The sequence below is a fragment of the Paecilomyces variotii genome, assembly GCF_004022145.1.
Source record: "Paecilomyces variotii strain CBS 101075 chromosome Unknown C8Q69scaffold_8, whole genome shotgun sequence".
NCBI classification, from domain to species: Eukaryota; Fungi; Ascomycota; class Eurotiomycetes; order Eurotiales; family Thermoascaceae; genus Paecilomyces; species Paecilomyces variotii.
Genome location: NW_021167147.1, coordinates 1407092 through 1423971, shown reverse-complemented (window position 1 = coordinate 1423971; position 16880 = coordinate 1407092). Strand labels below are relative to the sequence as shown.

The 16880-nt window shown below is 49.5% G+C and overlaps 7 protein-coding genes across 7 annotated transcripts; 5 read left to right on the top strand and 2 right to left on the bottom strand.

The window, feature by feature from the left end:
* Nucleotides 1–68: 68 nt before the first annotated feature.
* On the top strand, nucleotides 69–942 carry C8Q69DRAFT_322867 (dolichol-phosphate mannosyltransferase subunit 3). Its single transcript, XM_028627387.1, has 3 exons — nucleotides 69–247; nucleotides 361–429; nucleotides 496–942. Exons 1-3 carry the CDS (start codon nucleotides 200–202, stop codon nucleotides 655–657), a joined length of 279 nt encoding a protein of 92 aa, XP_028483939.1. The 5' UTR covers nucleotides 69–199; the 3' UTR covers nucleotides 658–942.
* Nucleotides 943–1000: 58 nt separating this feature from the next.
* C8Q69DRAFT_322877 (phosphoribosyltransferase-like protein) lies at nucleotides 1001–2645 on the bottom strand. Its single transcript, XM_028627388.1, has 5 exons — nucleotides 2169–2645; nucleotides 1930–2036; nucleotides 1505–1820; nucleotides 1337–1449; nucleotides 1001–1279 (listed from the first exon to the last, which is right to left on the bottom strand). The coding sequence occupies exons 1-5, from the start codon at nucleotides 2199–2201 to the stop codon at nucleotides 1228–1230; spliced, it is 621 nt and encodes a 206-aa protein (XP_028483938.1). The 5' UTR covers nucleotides 2202–2645; the 3' UTR covers nucleotides 1001–1227.
* Nucleotides 2646–3687: 1042 nt separating this feature from the next.
* C8Q69DRAFT_322813 (voltage-dependent anion channel-domain-containing protein) lies at nucleotides 3688–5575 on the top strand. Its single transcript, XM_028627386.1, has 4 exons — nucleotides 3688–4245; nucleotides 4299–4614; nucleotides 4662–5072; nucleotides 5133–5575. The coding sequence occupies exons 1-4, from the start codon at nucleotides 3867–3869 to the stop codon at nucleotides 5479–5481; spliced, it is 1455 nt and encodes a 484-aa protein (XP_028483937.1). The 5' UTR covers nucleotides 3688–3866; the 3' UTR covers nucleotides 5482–5575.
* A 449-nt stretch (nucleotides 5576–6024) lies between these two features.
* Nucleotides 6025–7968, top strand: C8Q69DRAFT_322558 (putative short chain dehydrogenase/reductase). Its single transcript, XM_028627382.1, has 6 exons — nucleotides 6025–6193; nucleotides 6483–6707; nucleotides 6786–6793; nucleotides 6869–7020; nucleotides 7081–7175; nucleotides 7243–7968. Exons 1-6 carry the CDS (start codon nucleotides 6111–6113, stop codon nucleotides 7619–7621), a joined length of 942 nt encoding a protein of 313 aa, XP_028483936.1. The 5' UTR covers nucleotides 6025–6110; the 3' UTR covers nucleotides 7622–7968.
* Nucleotides 7969–8404: 436 nt separating this feature from the next.
* C8Q69DRAFT_487610 (putative succinyl-CoA synthetase beta subunit) lies at nucleotides 8405–10195 on the top strand (the record flags this gene model as incomplete). The annotated part of the gene is made up of 8 exons (XM_028631997.1): nucleotides 8405–8458; nucleotides 8540–8626; nucleotides 8718–8790; nucleotides 8847–8946; nucleotides 9010–9555; nucleotides 9607–9653; nucleotides 9707–9999; nucleotides 10061–10195. The coding sequence occupies 8 exons, from the start codon at nucleotides 8405–8407 to the stop codon at nucleotides 10193–10195; spliced, it is 1335 nt and encodes a 444-aa protein (XP_028483935.1).
* Nucleotides 10196–10568: 373 nt separating this feature from the next.
* Nucleotides 10569–12590, bottom strand: C8Q69DRAFT_322760 (hypothetical protein). The gene is made up of 4 exons (XM_028627385.1): nucleotides 12404–12590; nucleotides 12185–12350; nucleotides 11661–12058; nucleotides 10569–11591 (listed from the first exon to the last, which is right to left on the bottom strand). Exons 1-4 carry the CDS (start codon nucleotides 12484–12486, stop codon nucleotides 10688–10690), a joined length of 1551 nt encoding a protein of 516 aa, XP_028483934.1. The 5' UTR covers nucleotides 12487–12590; the 3' UTR covers nucleotides 10569–10687.
* A 1684-nt stretch (nucleotides 12591–14274) lies between these two features.
* Nucleotides 14275–16625, top strand: C8Q69DRAFT_322635 (HSF-type DNA-binding domain protein). The gene is made up of 6 exons (XM_028627383.1): nucleotides 14275–14927; nucleotides 14978–15076; nucleotides 15133–15200; nucleotides 15254–15597; nucleotides 15650–15719; nucleotides 15774–16625. Exons 1-6 carry the CDS (start codon nucleotides 14599–14601, stop codon nucleotides 16574–16576), a joined length of 1713 nt encoding a protein of 570 aa, XP_028483933.1. The 5' UTR covers nucleotides 14275–14598; the 3' UTR covers nucleotides 16577–16625.
* Nucleotides 16626–16880: the final 255 nt, after the last annotated feature.

Sequence of the window (16880 nt, the reverse complement as noted above, 5' to 3'; positions counted from 1 at the left end):
ACTCGCTCCGGGGACGCAGCGGAAGCTCAAAGCTGTCCTCCACGTCGAAAGGAAAGTTATTCTCAAACTGACCCAAGTCCATTCGTTTTTTTTTTAGAAAAAACAAGTTCATTTACTAAGACTGAGAATCCCGTCATCGTGCGCTACACTATATCCTATTATTTTAACGTCTGTCGTCGAAATCAGCTTTTCGCCCATCATGACGCGCGCTCAGCAGACCATCTCTGTTCTCCTGCTCGTTTCATCTGTATGTCCCAGGAGCCGACATCCCTTGTTTTTATACCATCGGGTTGAAGATCTGATGGTTGAAGAATTCGATTTTATGGAATATATATGCTGACAGTGGATCTTTTGTTATAGTTGTATTTGTCCCTTTACTTGGGTCTTGTGCCCCTGAACGAGACCGTTCAGACGGAGATCATCCCTGTTGTACGTACCTAACAGCAGTTCGCTCCTCCGCCATCATTTAATGCTAATTATTCCTGCGCCACTCAGCTTCCCTTCTACGGTCTCATATCCTTCGCCTGCTACCTGATGGCCCGCTTAGGCCTGGCCATTCTCACATTTAACGACGTCCCCGAAGCTCACGAGGAGCTCCAAAAAGAGATTGAGCAGGCCAAGGAAGAGCTCCGGAGAGGAAACGTCGAGGTCGAGTAAATATCGTGCTCGTTCTTCATACTTCGTCTCTATTCTTTTTTGGGATTTTTTCTCTCTGTCGATTCGGGCTCCTCCTATTCCAAATAACGTTCCTCTAAACCGGTTATAAAGAATCATGGCGCATGGGAAAGAGGGGGGATTCTGAATGATATTTTTGCCTGGAATATTGCTATTTCTGCTGCACTGTACACTAATCCGTCGGGCAGAGAGTGATATGAGATTCTTGTTTTAGACACCAGATACTTGAAACGCCGACTTTGAGTGAGATTAGGTGATTGATATGAAGAGAAAACGTTGCAGAATAAACCCAAAAGAAATTATGAAATATGCTTGCAAAATTTAGCAAACTAATGCTCTAACCATTACCATAGCACCAACCGGGTCTTTTTCCTTTTTCTCTCTATCGGATTCCGTTACCCAATGAATTCTTCGTGATATGACATGATATGCAGATGCTATACAAACTGCAAAGCGATATAGATATAGAATATATGCCGCCAAAAAAAAAGGATATATCAAATGAGTGCGACGTTGGGGGGGGGGGGGGGGGGGGTATCCACTCCGTGTCGATTAATAGATGAGGGGGTTCTGCTTAGCCATCTCGTCGTGCGCGTCAATGTCCCTGTTCAGAAAGATTAGCATCAGGTCCGGTGTGATATGATCATCCGGAGAGACATACTTCGCTTCCCAAGGGTAGCAGATCCAGACATCGTCGGTCGTCACGGCAGCGTGATAGTGGCCCGACTCCATCATCTCGGCAGGCAGCTTGCCCCTCTTTTCCTTGTTCTTGTTCTGCGCACGGGGGTCAGCAATGCGGTTATACAGGAGACGAGAAACTGTGACGTACGTGGAGGACGAAGATTGAGAAGGTGGTCTTCTCGCCCTGGCGGCCAAGCTGCTGCTGCGCCTGCTCGACATCCTTCTGCAGTTCACGGACGGCATACTCAAGCGTTGTCCTGGTGTCGTCGACCTCATCGACGATCAGGATGTTCTTTCCAATCAGGTTGGACATCTCCAGGGAGCTCAGATCGAGCCACTGCGTGCGAGTGACCTTGGTACCGGGAGCCTCTTCGGGATCGTCACCGCGGCCCAGATCCTCATACAGAGAGAGACCAATAGCCTGGATGGGGATGTTCGGCTCGCCAGCGCGCTTCAGGAAAGATCTGTGTCGCAACGAATCATGAGTATGTGGTTCTCCTTAAGGCCTTATTGACCATGACGCACGCGGCATGCTCATGGCAGCGGGGTATCTCTGGCAGACGGGGAACATACCGAAGGATACGCGCGGGGACATAACCTCCTCCACCGATAGCGATCATGAGGTTGGGATGGAATTCATTGAGGATCTTCTCTGCCGACTTCTGGCACAGCTTGTGCACCTAGACAACATATCATTTTTAGTCCAAGCACGGGACCAGCGATCGCCAGATGGTTGCACTAGATGCGCCATCCTTGTAACACGTCTCGGCCGCGCAAAGACGTCAGAGGAAGCCGACTGACGCGAGACATACCTGGTTATAGGTGACATAGAACTTCTGAGGCATGGCTGTTTATTGGGTAACGTCCTCCCGGTAACGATCTTGCAGGTAAGAGAGACTGGATATGCAATGCGACGAGATCTATGGACCTGCTGGTGACGAGAGCAGGCGGGGTATATAACAGGCTTTGTTGCTGAAAGGACAGGCTGATAGCGATATTGCGCGATCTATTATTGTCGATCGGAAAGGAATATATGAAAAGAATCAAGAGAGATTTCCGAGCAGAACGGAGGGGTTTACCACACAGAAGAAGAAGAGGGAAAAAAATGTTGCTCGTGCTTTGACACTTTTAGTGCTTGTCGCAACCGCGGACAACCAGTATGGACGCTCCGCCCCCCGCTTCGAAGAAGAAAAGGTCGTCGGAAGTCTCCGTCGCTATGCGCCACCACGTCCGCTGCAGCCAAGAATATTCAATTGATTAAATAATAATATCTATCTAGTCTTCGGTACCACCCGCGTCGATTTCGAGCTTGGCATTTTCCAGAGTAGTAGTTCTCGTTAAACGGAATCGTGAGAGAAAATTCTATCTCTAGGTAGACATTGTATATATCCCTTGGTCATTCTTTGGTGTGGGTGTTAACTATGCCTTGTTACTTTTATTGCTTTATGGTTTGTGCGAATCCATTCCCATCGCTGAGCGGCAACGAACGAGCTAGAGGTTACAGCACGCGAGTATATAATCCATATGTGGCATGGTCTATTACTTACCTAGGTATATTATCGAGGATCAAGACGAACATGCTCTATACCGTATAACAGTCAAGAGAACCGGGTCCATTGTGCGGCTGGATCGAGTACATTCATTGACTGAATACAAATACACAGATGTTGTTCCAGTTCAATAAGTCTGTTAACAGTTCATTGGCCGAAGTAAGCATTGAAGCCCGTTGTCTAGTCAGAACGACGCTAAGAATATCTACTCTAGATATTCATTCTATATAATCCTCAAGAAACGTCATGCCGCAGATCGAACCGGCCAGGATGGCTGAACAGTCTGATGGCTTTCTGCCAGTCGACTAAAAAGGAGAGCTCCTTGTTGGTCTACCTGGATCTCTAACACAGTCTATTTCTACGCAAAGCAACTGTATCTGCAGGGTTGATCAACTAATACCATAAGAATAAAATAATTATGGGTCGGCGATTTCGGCAGCGAAAAGAATCAACTAGCCTTCTGACAGGCGCAAGTTTCCCCGCTCCAACCGCGCCCAAAGAGTCAAAGACCAACTGCGCGGTGAACTTGAGCCACAAACTCGCTGATGTCACGTCCATACCTGGCAAGATGGCGCGCGAAGTCGAGAATTCTGTCAATTAATCGGTTCCGTCCAGCCGTTTTCTGTTCGACGATCGCTCACTGATTGGCGCTGCTGTCTCCCCGCGAAAAATCCGGCGTGCTCGTTGGCCCAAATGAAATGGTCGGGTAACACGGATTTTGTCCCCCAAGATCTCCTCGCTCAACGTACTGAGTGAAAAAGAGACCGGATGCCCGTCCCAGATCGGTCTGAATGGATGCTGATTTCGATGCGATGCGATTCAAGAGACTGGCATAATCCTCTCTTTCTGTGCAGGCACTTCATTCCAGTCGCAGGCCAGGCTGTCGCATCCTCCGCTCTGAAGACGAGAGCAGAGCCTCCAGGTCGATTTGACCAGTAATGCTGGGTTACCCCGATCGCCATGTCAAACTATATGGAAGTTCCCAGGCATTGGCGGAGCCCTGGAGAAGATGGATATCGCACGCCAACAATTGAAGATGCTGAGCGGGCCGTCAGCATCGGTTCGGCCGAGTATCCCTTCTCCATGAACGCCCGGGAGGCTCATACGTCCGCCCTGGGAGCGATAAATGATACGGGGTCGACATTTCGTCCAGTCACGTCCAATTCGGAGAAGAGATCGGTCTCTGATAATATCCCGGGGGTAGACCATGCCATTCCTCCCAGAGTCCCTAGTGAACGGTCCGGCAAACTCAGTTGGAGACAGCGGATCCGTCATTTCACATGGGCATACTTCACGCTCACGATGGCGACAGGTGGAATCGCCAATGTGCTATACGCAGGTAAGACATCGCGTTCCAGTACTACAGAAACAAAGGCGCTAAGGATTCAAAAGTTCCTTTCCGCTTCCGCGGTCTGGAAACCATCGGGGTGGTAGTGTTCTTGATGAATATCGTTTTCTATCTCTGCATCTGGACTTTGTTGATCATGAGATTCTGCTTTTATCCTTACACTTTCAAGGCGTCCTTCATGCATCCGACCGAGTCTCTGTTTGTCCCTGCCGCTGCAGTCTCTTTTGGGACGATATTGATCAATATCTCTCAGTACGGACCGGAACACACAGGGGGATGGCTCAAACACGCCGTCGAGATATTGTTTTGGATAGATGCGACTCTTGCCGTCATCCTCTCAGCTGGGATCTACCTTATTGTGTGAGTATGCTCCGGTATTGATGAGCGCAGGGCCTAACACAGCGCAGGTGGTCGACACAGACCTTTACCATCGCACAGATGACCCCCATTTGGATCTTTCCGGCCTATCCCATGCTGATCATTGGACCCCACGCCGGCATCTTAAGTGCTACACTTGAGCCTAGCCATTCTCTGCGCGTGATCATCGGAGGCACCACTATCCAGGGAGTCGGCTTTCTCATGTCCCTGACGGTATATGCGGCCTTCATCTATCGATTAATGACGCAGAAGCTGCCCAAGGAAAACGTTCGACCGGGAATGTTCGTTTCCGTCGGACCTAGTGCTTTCACCGTCGCCGGGATTGTGAACATGGCAGCCAATGCAAAGAGATCTTTCCCTTCCGATTTCATGGGCGACGGGGAGCTTGCCGCAAATGTCATTCGAGTTGTCGCCAACTTTTCCGCCTTGTGGTTATGGGGGTATGCATTTTCTAGCTCCTTTCAAGCCTGATAGTGATCACTGACGTTGTCTGTCTGTAGACTTGCGATATTCTTTTTCTGGATTGCAACCTTGGCCCATGTCTCCGCAATTGGACCCGGCCGTATGATTTTCTCAATGGGATGGTTCTCGTTCGTCTTCCCGAACACCGCCCTGATCACTGCCACCTTTGCCATCGGAAAAGCCTTTTCCTGCAAGCCCATTCAGATAATCGGCTGCGTGATGACCATCATATTGATCTTGATGTACTTTTTCGTCTGTTATATGATGGTCCGCGCGGTTATGTTGCATCACATCCTCTGGCCGCAAGTAGGCGAGGATAAGGATGAGGGTGGCTTTCAAGTCAAGGAACTCAAACCTCATTCGTCTGGGGAGAGTACCCCTGTTTGAATTGATTAGATCTTCTTCTTGTCCGTTTGATACTTTTGTTTTTGGAACCATTGCTCGTTTCTTGTGATATCCCAGAGCGTTCTAGCGGCTTTCTTCATCGTCTATATAGCACACAGCCTTGGATGCGTCCATTGGCCTAGAATTTGACGTTTCGATTTATCTTACCTTATCACTAATACCCAGATAGTTAGATGTTAGAATCCATCCCTATTTTACTGAATATGATAGCATTATGCAGACGCATTTGCATCGATGCGCAATACCTACACATTTTATCTAAAATAGACCCGATCGCTATGCAACAACATGCAAGATCGTTATACTATCTAACCCAATATATTGTCTAATAGCCGTCCACACAATTCTGCACGAAGACGACGGCAAAGACGAACGCTATCATGTCAAAAATCCAGACAAATATCACAGAGCTGCGGCGGGAAAAATCAGCTCTATGACCCTTAGCCGTAGCTCGATCACGTGGTAATGCTAGGTACCTAATCTATCCATATGCCGAGGCCAAGTGTCGATCTTCCGTTCCCATAAGTAATATTCATCGCTTCGATCCATTGGTAAATCCCTATCTGACAAACAAAATCCTCAAAGCGTTTACGGAATCCTTTAAAAAAAAAATGAGTAATGAGCAAGAATATTCGAATTCTTCTACTATCGGGTCTGGAATCATGATGGATCGCAAATCTGTCCTTATCAGCGGGTAAGTGCAAAGAGAGACTCGAGGGATGCATAAACGTTATTCCATGTAGCCCCAAAATGACCCGGTTAATTACCTGAATTAACTAAGTTACTACCACGACGAGAATAAGAACTAAGTTATTCAAATGAGTCTATTTTGTTTCCTTTTTTTGTTCTTTTTGACTTTCACTCCATCAGCATCTTGTTTTTGTCATTTTCTCCTAATTTTCAATTTCACTGCCAAGTAACTACCTACCTAGTTACATCAGGAATACTCATGTGCTAATTAATTAATCAATTTCAATTCCCAGATGTTCCCCAGGTGGAATTGGACATTCGCTAGCGCTCGAATTCCATAAAAATGGACTCCGTGTATTCGCAACGGCGAGGAACAGAGAGACGCTCACGGATCTAGAAGCTAAAGGAATTGAAACGCTGAGTCTGGTCGTGGATGATGAGGAGAGCGTCAAGGCGTGTTTCGAGGAAGTTGAGAAGAGAGTGGGTGAGAAGGGATTGGATTATTTGGTTAATAATGCGTGAGTATTCTTTCTCTTCTTTTCTTTGTATGAGTGTTTTTCATGCGTAGCGCATTGCTAATATTAGAATTATGCCAGGGGCCGAAGTATGGAAGCAGGACATCTTGCTATTATCTGGTTTTTATGTTTTTTTATCGTGATTGCTAACTTGTTGGATTTAGATTATACTGTACCTGCGGTAGAGGCCCAGCTGTCTGAAGCGCGGCAGACGTTCGAGACGAATTTCTTCTCGATGATCCTCATGTGTCAGACTTTTCTCCCGCTGCTTATCAAGGCCAAGGGGACTATTGTCCAGATTGGATCCGTCGCTGGAGTATGTGATCTTGTCCCTAACTACTGTTTGAAAGAAGCCTGGGCTGACTTGGTATACAAGATTATTCCCTACGTTTTTGGCTCCGTCTACAACGCATCCAAGGCCGCTTTGCACTCTTGGAGTGATGCCTTGCGTGTCGAATTAGCTCCAGTCGGGTATGTTCCTTGTCCTACCCACGGTTTTCTGTCTCTCTGTGTCATATCTGACAACTCGCGACTGCAGCGTCAAGGTGACCACGGTCATCACAGGAGGCGTTCAGTCCCGTATTGCGCGCACGAAGCGCACCCTCGTTCCGAACTCGTTGTATGCGGCCGTTGAAACCGAGTACCAGCGGCGACTGGTTCACAGCCAAGAGAATGCAATGCCAAACGCAGCCTATGCGCGTAGCGTTGTGAACCAGATCCTTTACGGCTCAGCTCCCTGGAGATGGCTTTGGCCGTGGGCGCGGGGTAGTAAGACGTGGATCTGGGAAGGGAATAGAGCCTGGCTTATCTGGCTTGTGTCTGGAGGCTGGGCCTGGTGGGGACTGTTTGATCGGATCATGACGAGGATGTTCGGACTGCACAAGGTGCGGAGAGAGCAAGGACGCAAAACCGATTGATGCAGAGGATGACAGGAGGGTAAATGTATGTACCATATGATCATATGATGGCAGTGGTTAGCTCCTGTTTATTATTTTTGATATCCATAATTGTGTTCCAGGGACGTTGAATCTAGCGATCGACAAGCTTCCGGGGTTGCCGACTGGGGCCCATCTATATGTTGGTTGACGGCGGTTGTTATTGTCAGTTGCATTTCATTGACATTGGTTGAGGCAGTGATTGCCAGTGTAGTAGTAGGTAAATATTGCCATTGGTTATTCACGTCAAAAGATATAAAACCCTGAAGCTGTGAGCATTTGCTTGAGGTCCGTATACAGTTGAGGAGCTGCTCTATATACGGTTATGTCTTTATCCACATGCTTGGCTCCCATTAGCCAGCCGGGTGGGTCACGGGGGGAAGCTGGAGATAAAGTAAACAGTTGACACGCAGATGGGATGGTGATGGTGAAGCTCCCACGCGGGGTTGAAAGCTGCCCCCAGCGCGTAAATGCTTTCTGAAGAGGGCGACGAGGCCCTTCTTATACTTAAGAATCCAAAGGAGCAAAAACAAATCGGGCGGCGCGAGAAGTCGGACGCCATCAGGTGACAGCCGAGTCCCGACGCAGAGCGACTCACCGTACATCTAACCTAGGTAAGTAGACCAAGTATCAGCCCGAGGTTCTCCCCGAAAATGCAAACCTGTCCCTGTTCCTAATCCAACTCCCCTTCCCTCTATCTCAGCCCCCTTCCATCTCGCTTTTTCTCTTTTTTAGCCTTTCGATTCTCGTTCATTTTCGTCCGCCATGTTCAAGCTTGCGCGCGGTCGCCCAGTCGCCGCAGCTTTCAGAGCTGCTACCGTAAGTCCCCTTCCCTGGCCTGAACGACGCGCGCGCTTTGACAGCCTGTCGCTAACACGAACGGGTTTTTGCTCTATCTAGGATGCATCTGTACAGAGTAGACTCGCGCAGCAGCAACGACGAAACCTCTCCATCCACGAATATCTGTCTGCCAACCTGCTGAAACAAGTATGTTGCCAATGTCGACAGCTACCGCAGCTGAACCACACTTAGCGCGACTGTTTACCCGGCTGCATACTGACAAGGTGCCAACCTATAGTATGGCGTCGGAACTCCCAAGGGCGCTGTCGCCCGCACCGCGGAGGAGGCAGAGGCTGTTGCTAAGGAGATTGGTACTTGATATGGATCCTTTGTTTATTTAGAAATTATATACTGAAGCGCGCCCCAGGTACGGGCGACATGGTCATCAAGGCCCAGGTTCTTGCTGGTGGTCGAGGCAAGGGTTCCTTCGACAACGGTCTGAAGGGTGGTGTCCGCGTTATCTACTCGTGAGTACATCGCTTGCTGCGTGTATGAGCCTGGCATTTTCTGACGGAGATTCTTCAAACCAGCCCGACGGAGGCCAAGATGTTCGCCGGCCAGATGATCGGCCACAAGCTTATCACCAAACAGACTGGTGCCAAGGGCCGTCTCTGCAGTTCGGTCTACATTTGTGAGCGCAAGTTTGCCAGGCGTGAATTCTACCTCGCCATCCTCATGGACCGTCAGACCCAGAGCCCCGTTATCGTCTCTTCTTCCCAGGGTGGCATGGACATCGAAGCTATCGCCAAGGAGTCGCCTGACGCTATCAACACAACCCCCATCGACATCAACGTTGGCGTCACCGACGAGATTGCCCGCAAGATTGCTACCGACCTTGGTTTCTCCGAGCAGTGCATCGAGGATGCCAAGACTACCATCCAGAACCTGTACAAGGTCTTCGTGGAGAAGGACGCTACCCAGATCGAGATCAACCCTCTGTCAGAGACCTCCGACCACCAGGTGCTGGCTATGGACGCCAAGCTTGGATTCGACGACAACGCCGAATTCAGACAGAAGGAGATCTTCTCCTGGAGGGATCCCACGCAGGAGGACCCTGACGAGATTAAGGCTGCTGAGTATGACAGCCATCCAATGTTGGCGTGGATAAGTGCTAACTGCTGATGTAGGCACGGCCTGAACTTCATCAAGCTTGATGGTGACATTGGATGCTTGGGTATGTATCGCTCTTCTCGGATTAGGCTTGTAGTGAATACTAATTTGATATAGTCAACGGTGCCGGTCTCGCCATGGCCACTATGGATATCATCAAGCTGAACGGAGGAAGCCCCGCTAACTTCCTGGATGTTGGTGGTGGTGCCACCCCTGCTGCCATTCGCTCCGCCTTCGAGCTTATCACCAACGACCCCAAGGTCACCGCTATCTTCGTTAACATCTTCGGTGGTATCGTCCGCTGCGACGCCATCGCACAGGGTCTGATCCACGTCGTCAACGACATGGGTCTCCGTACCCCCATCATTGCCCGTTTGCAGGGTACCAACATGGAGCAGGCTCAGAAGCTGGTATGTCCATGATTTCGCACATTTACAGAGATGATGTTCTTTTGGCTAATATCCCTCACAGATCAACGACTCTGGCCTGAAGATCTTCTCCATCCAGGACCTCCAGAGCGCCGCCGAGAAGTCGGTCCAGTTCTCCAAGGTCGTCAAGATGGCTCGGGATATTGACGTCGGAGTCGAGTTCACCCTCGGTATCTAAGCACCGCACCAGCAATTTCATATGATCCTCTCTAACTCCATTGCCCTAATTATCTTTGTATGTCTGGTGAAGAGCTCCCGAGGGAGAGAATGTGTTTGTGTGTGTGGAGAGACTCAAGAGTTGATCACATGTCTTTTTCATGAAGATATGCTGACCGCTCTACGCAGAAACGAGTCCATAGAAGGTCTCCCGAGACCCATGGGAGGGAACGATGTAACTGAATTGAAGAGACTCGGGGATTTTTGTCAGCCCTGAACGGTTTTCATGACATATTTGGATACAAGGATCGTATTGAGTCGACGCTTAGACTGATAGATAGACTGTGGTCACCCTGTGTCCTTTTTCTTGTTGCATGTTTTTCCTCCTTCCGCGACCTTTGTCACCTTGCACTTTTGCTTAGTGGTGGTGCGCTGCTTCCATTGTACTTTTTTTTTCATTCCAGTTTTTCTAATTGTCACACGATAATGACAAGAGTTCGACTATTGGCTTTTATCATCCTTGCTGGGGTATTGTCTGAGCCCAGCTCATGTCGATATCTTCGTCGAAGCAGTAGATCTTGAATCCGGTTTGAGTCGCCCACCCAAAGAAGGGGTCGTCTCCAAACGTGCGTAACAAGACATTCATCGGACGATCAAGCCAATCTGTGGGGGTATCATCATTGATGATCGTCTCTTCTAGGGTTTGTTGAGTACGTAGTAGGGAGATATCCATCGGTTCATGTACGAGACCGGTATCCAGGTTCAAGATATACGGTCCCGCATCTTCGTCCCAGCCTCCACGTTGAGGGGAGATGTAATATACCAAGTTGTTAGAAACATGGGTAGCCCGCCACCCAGTAAAACTGCCTAGGAATGTATCACTGCTCTTTTTGTCGACGAAACGAGTAGATATCTTGTCAGTTGTTGGGTCGTAAGAGATCCACATCAAATTAGGTTTATCGGGCTGATTCTCCGGTGCTATATGCAAGACTCCTATGTTGCAGGCGGCTGAGTCGACGCGTCTGTACATTGTCGACGCCCGCGTGTTTTCTGGGAACGGTCGGAGTACGGTTGATGGTTGGTGTCTGGTGATCGTGGTTCCTGTGACGTCGTAGTGCGTCACGACAAGTTCATCAACTGCCGTGTCGTGCAGATGGTAGCTATTGCAGCTAACGCCGTCATGTTCTAGATGTAGTGTTGTAAAGCGATCCTCGGTAGGATGGATTGCTACACACAATGGTAGAACGTCGAGCTTGAACTCTCTCGTGACTTTTGACTTAAGATCCCAGAAAGAGAGATGACAATTGCGAGTGATCACAGCGACCCGGTCGCCGGACATTGTGAAGTAATAGACGCCGGCGGAGGGTAGACGGAGGCATGCCTCTTCAGAAGTCGTGAAATTGGCGACAAAGCAATTACTTTCAGAGCCAGCAATGTTAGAAAAAAAAAATAGATGAAGCTCTGGGGAAAGTTAGACGGTTTCATACCCTCGCATTGAGATCATGGCAACGGCACTATCAGAAACGGCCACATGGAACGGTACCTCTCTCTCCTCGGTAAAGAACCGAGATAGCGTGCCAGTAGTTAGAGAAAGTAGCGCCAGACCAAAGGGACCGTCGTCCTGGTCTCGATCGGCCCATAGCAATCGCCCGTCACAATATGCTACTACGTTCTCGGACCCCAGGCGACCCAGTAATGCTGGATAGAAGGCTTCGCTGTAAGGTCGCCCTAGCTCTAGACGAAGCCTCCGTTTTGCATGTCGAACGAAGATGGAATGCATTTCTTGGTCAGAGAACCGGTCATATGGTCCATTTATACCATGAGACCGAAGAGCAGTTCTGTAAATGACGGGTGATGATAGCAACTCATGCCAGCGTGTAGACACCTGGGTATATGTGCATGTCCATTAGCCACTATCTACTATCCGGAAGCACAATCGAAAGAGTTGATGTCAGACTTATGAATGATCTCGGAAGAGCACAACAGACTGAGGTCCTCGAGTGAAACATACTGACTGCAGAGCTACTATGTCTGCTAACCCAAGCAGCTGGCATATGCGAGCGACAAGTTCCACTGGAAGTGAACCCAGGATATCACGCTTGAGGGACTTTGACTCTGCCCGTTCCTTGACTTCGCGCCACTCATCAAGGTCAAGTAAATCCAAGATTCCATGATATCTGAGAGATGATCAGTAGGAAATCGCTCGAAGTTGTGTATCTCAGTCTCGTACGCTGTTCTGCGGGCCTTTTTTGTGTCCAGAGCCTCGAAGGCAGTTATAATATCTAAGGCTGTCGAATTTAAATCTTCAGCCATGATGCACAAGACCTACGACCTTAGTAGCCAGGCAGAAACCTGGATAGTAGTTTCTCTCAGATGGAAGACCGGATCAGATCGTCCCCACCTGCCACCTTCAGTCTGAGCACTCAGTAATGATGGGTGAGACTAAAAGAACAGTCGTCTCACGTCTGAATGAGATATATTATTTTTTTTAAGACGAAGGCAGACAGCAAAGATTAAGATAAATGCTGAAGATATACCGGAGGAATAATCGCGGACCGGTTTTCCTCGTTTGCGGGCTATGCGTGCTGTATCCTCAGGCCAAGAAACATTTAAAATTGACACGAATTTCGAATCAAGTATACAGACAAGACGATAGCTCTTTTCATGACATAGATTTGTCTGGTGGTGTTGTATGGAGCAGAATTGCCAAGTCCATAATTAACAGCAGGGAGAGCGGGACGTTGTGTGCCCCATTAGGCCACCAGTGATTGGCTGAGAGGGTCCGTGAGCTGTTGTCGCATAAAGAAATGTCAATCATGATAATAACGGTCGATCTTGCTAAATTTACACACTGTTCTCAGAGAAATTACTTGTCACAGAATAGGAAAGAAATAGCGCACTATGATCATCGATAGATACTGTACACAGGACAGATTCGAAGGGCCGTTAGTTGATGGAGATGAAAAATGATATACCGGTAGTGCGAAGAGCCTAATACACATGTACATACATCGTGCAGGAAGAAAGGGGCAAGATTGTATTGGTTATTATCTAAGCCAACGGCTCGACCGCTGGAGGGATCATAGGTCGATCGCCTTACGAGGAATGACACAGAGAGACGATATTACAGATTATTATTATAATGAGCCTCTTGCCATCAGCTGCCCTCGTGGTGGCTCGAGTAGTACAAACTCAGGGATCATTCTTCACTATCCCACAAGCGGGCCAGCTCCGGATTATTTTGCCACTGCGGGCTTCTCGAAGGTCAGCCGGTAAGGCGAGCCCATGGACCGGGTCAGAATGGAACAGTCGAAGAATGGAGCAGCGTTTCTGGACTCGAGAGAAACCCGTGGGAACTGCCGTGATCGCAGAACCCGAGACGCTTGGCGGGCTGTGAGGATAGATAGTCAGTCGAAGATACACGCACAACGAGGGGGAGAACAGCACCGCAGCTATCTCGTGCAGAAGACTTGTTGTACAGTTGTAGAATAGCGACCTGGCTAAGAAGTTCTTCGGTACTTCTAGGCGTCTGCTCGACCTTCTTCCTCGAGGGATCTTCCTCGGGCCGGTGCTTTATCGCGCTTCTTATGCTGGTCCGGTCTGGCTCTCCCTATCGAACGGACCCGCCCCAAACTCCACAGCTCTTCTTTCTCCCTCTTCTCTCACTTCTCGATTCCTCCCTCTATGGCCAACCGTCTTCCCCCTCATCTCCCATCGTCCTCGATTGTCCATCGTCCTGGTGACCGGTTGATACAGACTTGGGGACATCTGCCGCATTGGCGCACTGGTTCTGCCGTCCGCTGATTCTGACTGTTCACAGCGAACGGTGCCGCTTGTCGATTCTCCCGTCGCATTCTCTCCGATTTAGGGCCTCAAGAAATCTCACGCGGCACACGGCTGACTGCTTGGTGCTGTGAACGGGGAACACCAACTTCTTTTCGTTCCCCCATTGCCCATTGCGGAGAAAGTTGTCAGCAACCTGTGTATGGCTGGGAGCTCCCAGTTGGATAGCTGTTTCGTTTCACGCGCCGCAACGCCGTCGCGATATCGCTTCCCCGCAGCTTAAACGGTTGACTCTAGCAGACCGGAGGACGTACGGAAGACGATAGTCAAAAGAGACTCTGCTGGTTTCCGCCGCAGTCCTTCGGTATATCAACGTTACCTGACACCTCGAAATGTGCAACAAGACTATAGCCTCCGTGCCCTGATTAGCTCCCGGTAGCTTTATATCCTCACAGTCACTATATATCGCAACCGTTAAAACGTCGACGAGGAGTTGCAAAATATCCCTACGACTGTGCTCTTCTTCAGCGTTGAAGAGCTGCTGCGCTTAGCACGTTCGGAAGTGTTTACCTATCATCTCTTCCGACTTGACGCCTCAGCGTATTGCTCTTCTTCTTACAGTCTTTCGATCGCATCCTAGTGATGAATAGAGTGGCAGATCCACCCGCGAGGAGTCCCTTCTCCGTCCCACGGGATATACCTGGCAAAACGCGCAATCTTCCTGTCTTGACCACTTCAGTCACCTCGGATCACTCACCAGGTGACCCAATGGATGTCACCACACCTACGTCGGGGGCTGGCCAGGCCCGTAGCAGCCCCGAAAACGGGGAACACGGAGGGATGAACAATACAAATGGATCTTCAGAGACGGGCAATTCGAACAGCGCTGCTCCCAATCAGACGATTGGGGCTGCGGCCGCGGCCCAGCAACCCAAGGTTGTGCAGACAGCATTTATCCATAAACTATACAAGTACGTGGAAAGAATTTATCGCAGGGAAGAGTACCGTTAACACTTCGCAGTATGCTCGAAGATCAGAGCATTCAACATTTGATCTCTTGGTCGAGTTCGAATGAGAGTTTCGTGATGTCTCCCACATCTGAATTTTCGAAAGTTCTTGCGTACGTCTCTCCAGTCGCCTGCAGCTGTAATGCACAATACTAAGTATTCTGCGCAGACAATATTTCAAACATACCAACATATCATCATTCGTCCGCCAATTGAACATGTACGGTTTCCACAAAGGTACAGTACCCCTGCCGACATCATTGGTACATTAGGAACTAATGGTGAAGAAGTGAGCGATGTCTTCCACACCGGTTCGCCTGACTCTGCTCTATGGGAGTTCAAGCATGGGAATGGCAACTTCAAGAGAGGAGACCTGGTCGGACTACGTGAAATCAAGCGACGCGCATCCCGGCATGCTCTTATCCATCGGGATTCCTTTTCGAACCATAAACCAGGTGTACCCCAACAAGGAGCTCCGGCTGAACCCATCCATGATGCGACGGAGCAGAGATTTTTGAACCTTGAACATAGCCTATATGATATGCATAGTCGTCTCACCCGCGCGGAGGAGAGTAATGCTGCTCTGAGCACAAGGTGTCAGACAATGACGGACAGTCTTGTCAAGTGCTGCCAGGTTTGTGACTTCTTACTACACTCCCTCTTGGGCCTTATCTAACGCCTTACAGTGGACGCATTCGATGTCCCATTTCCTGATGGCATTGGTTCCGGATCGGAGCAGCCCGTTATACCGCGATGGTGAGGATCCTGGAGCATTTCCAAGCCTGCGATGCTTGCTGACTTCTTGACCAGTCTCGAACATGCAAAAAGATGTGGAGCGACAATTGGATGCTGTTCGGGCTCTAGAGAACCCACAGGAGACTCTTCTCTCCGGTCGCCAGCCATACTTTGCGAATATGTCCATTGATCCTGGCCCTCCGCTCTCCCCTCGCCAAGTGCCACAGGATGAAAGCCGCCGACCTTCTATGGTTGATGCTATGAGAGGAAGCATTCGCCCCCCTGTCCCGCAACATCTGGCCGTATCACCGCGTCGATACGGTTCAATTGCTGCACCGAACGCGTCTTCGGGCTATAATCGACTTCAAGTCCCTGGTCAACAACCTCCGGTACCTCATCCTCTTTCATCTGTCTCGTCTCCCCCGGGGCCAAATCTTGCTCGTCGGCACACCTCGGCTGACATCCGTCAGCATGGGTGGCTCCCAGGTACCTCTCCCTCTGCGCCAGGCGACACAGCTGCGAACCCGAACAGTCAGTGGCCCCCGTCACCCCATCGAGCACCCGCCCCAGATGATCAGCAAGTTCGTGAAGTCCTGGCTCAGTACGAGATGGGCGGGCCTAGGCGCCCTCAGGACATGTCCCGCCATGGTACTCCACCTCTCACGACCGGCCATGGTCCTTCATCAATAAATGTTGATAACGGCTGGACAATCGGTGGCCCTAAGTTCCTACGACATGAGTCATCATTACCTGCGACGCGACGTTCGAGTATGGCGAGCAACGTGCATTCTTTGCTGAACCCTGCTGAAACGGCAGAGCGCCCCGACGAGGATGAAGCAGCTTTTGCTGAAGACCGGAAGCGGAAGAGACTGCAGTAACTCTGATATATGGCTGCATCTACCCGGACGATCGAATCTTGGTAGCACATGGACGATTCGCCCCCGTCCGATATGCCATTTCTTGATATCATTTTGGATTACATAATTTCTACACGGCGTTGCAATTGGCGGTCGGTGTTATATCTATACCATCCAATTGATGCATTCGCATATGCACAGTGAAGATATCCATACAGTACTGTGACGCGGTTTGTTTTGGACATTTTGTTGTATATTATTACATAATTACTAAACTTGATTCTTGACCCGGGATTTATATATTGAGTGTTTTTTTTTTTTGCGA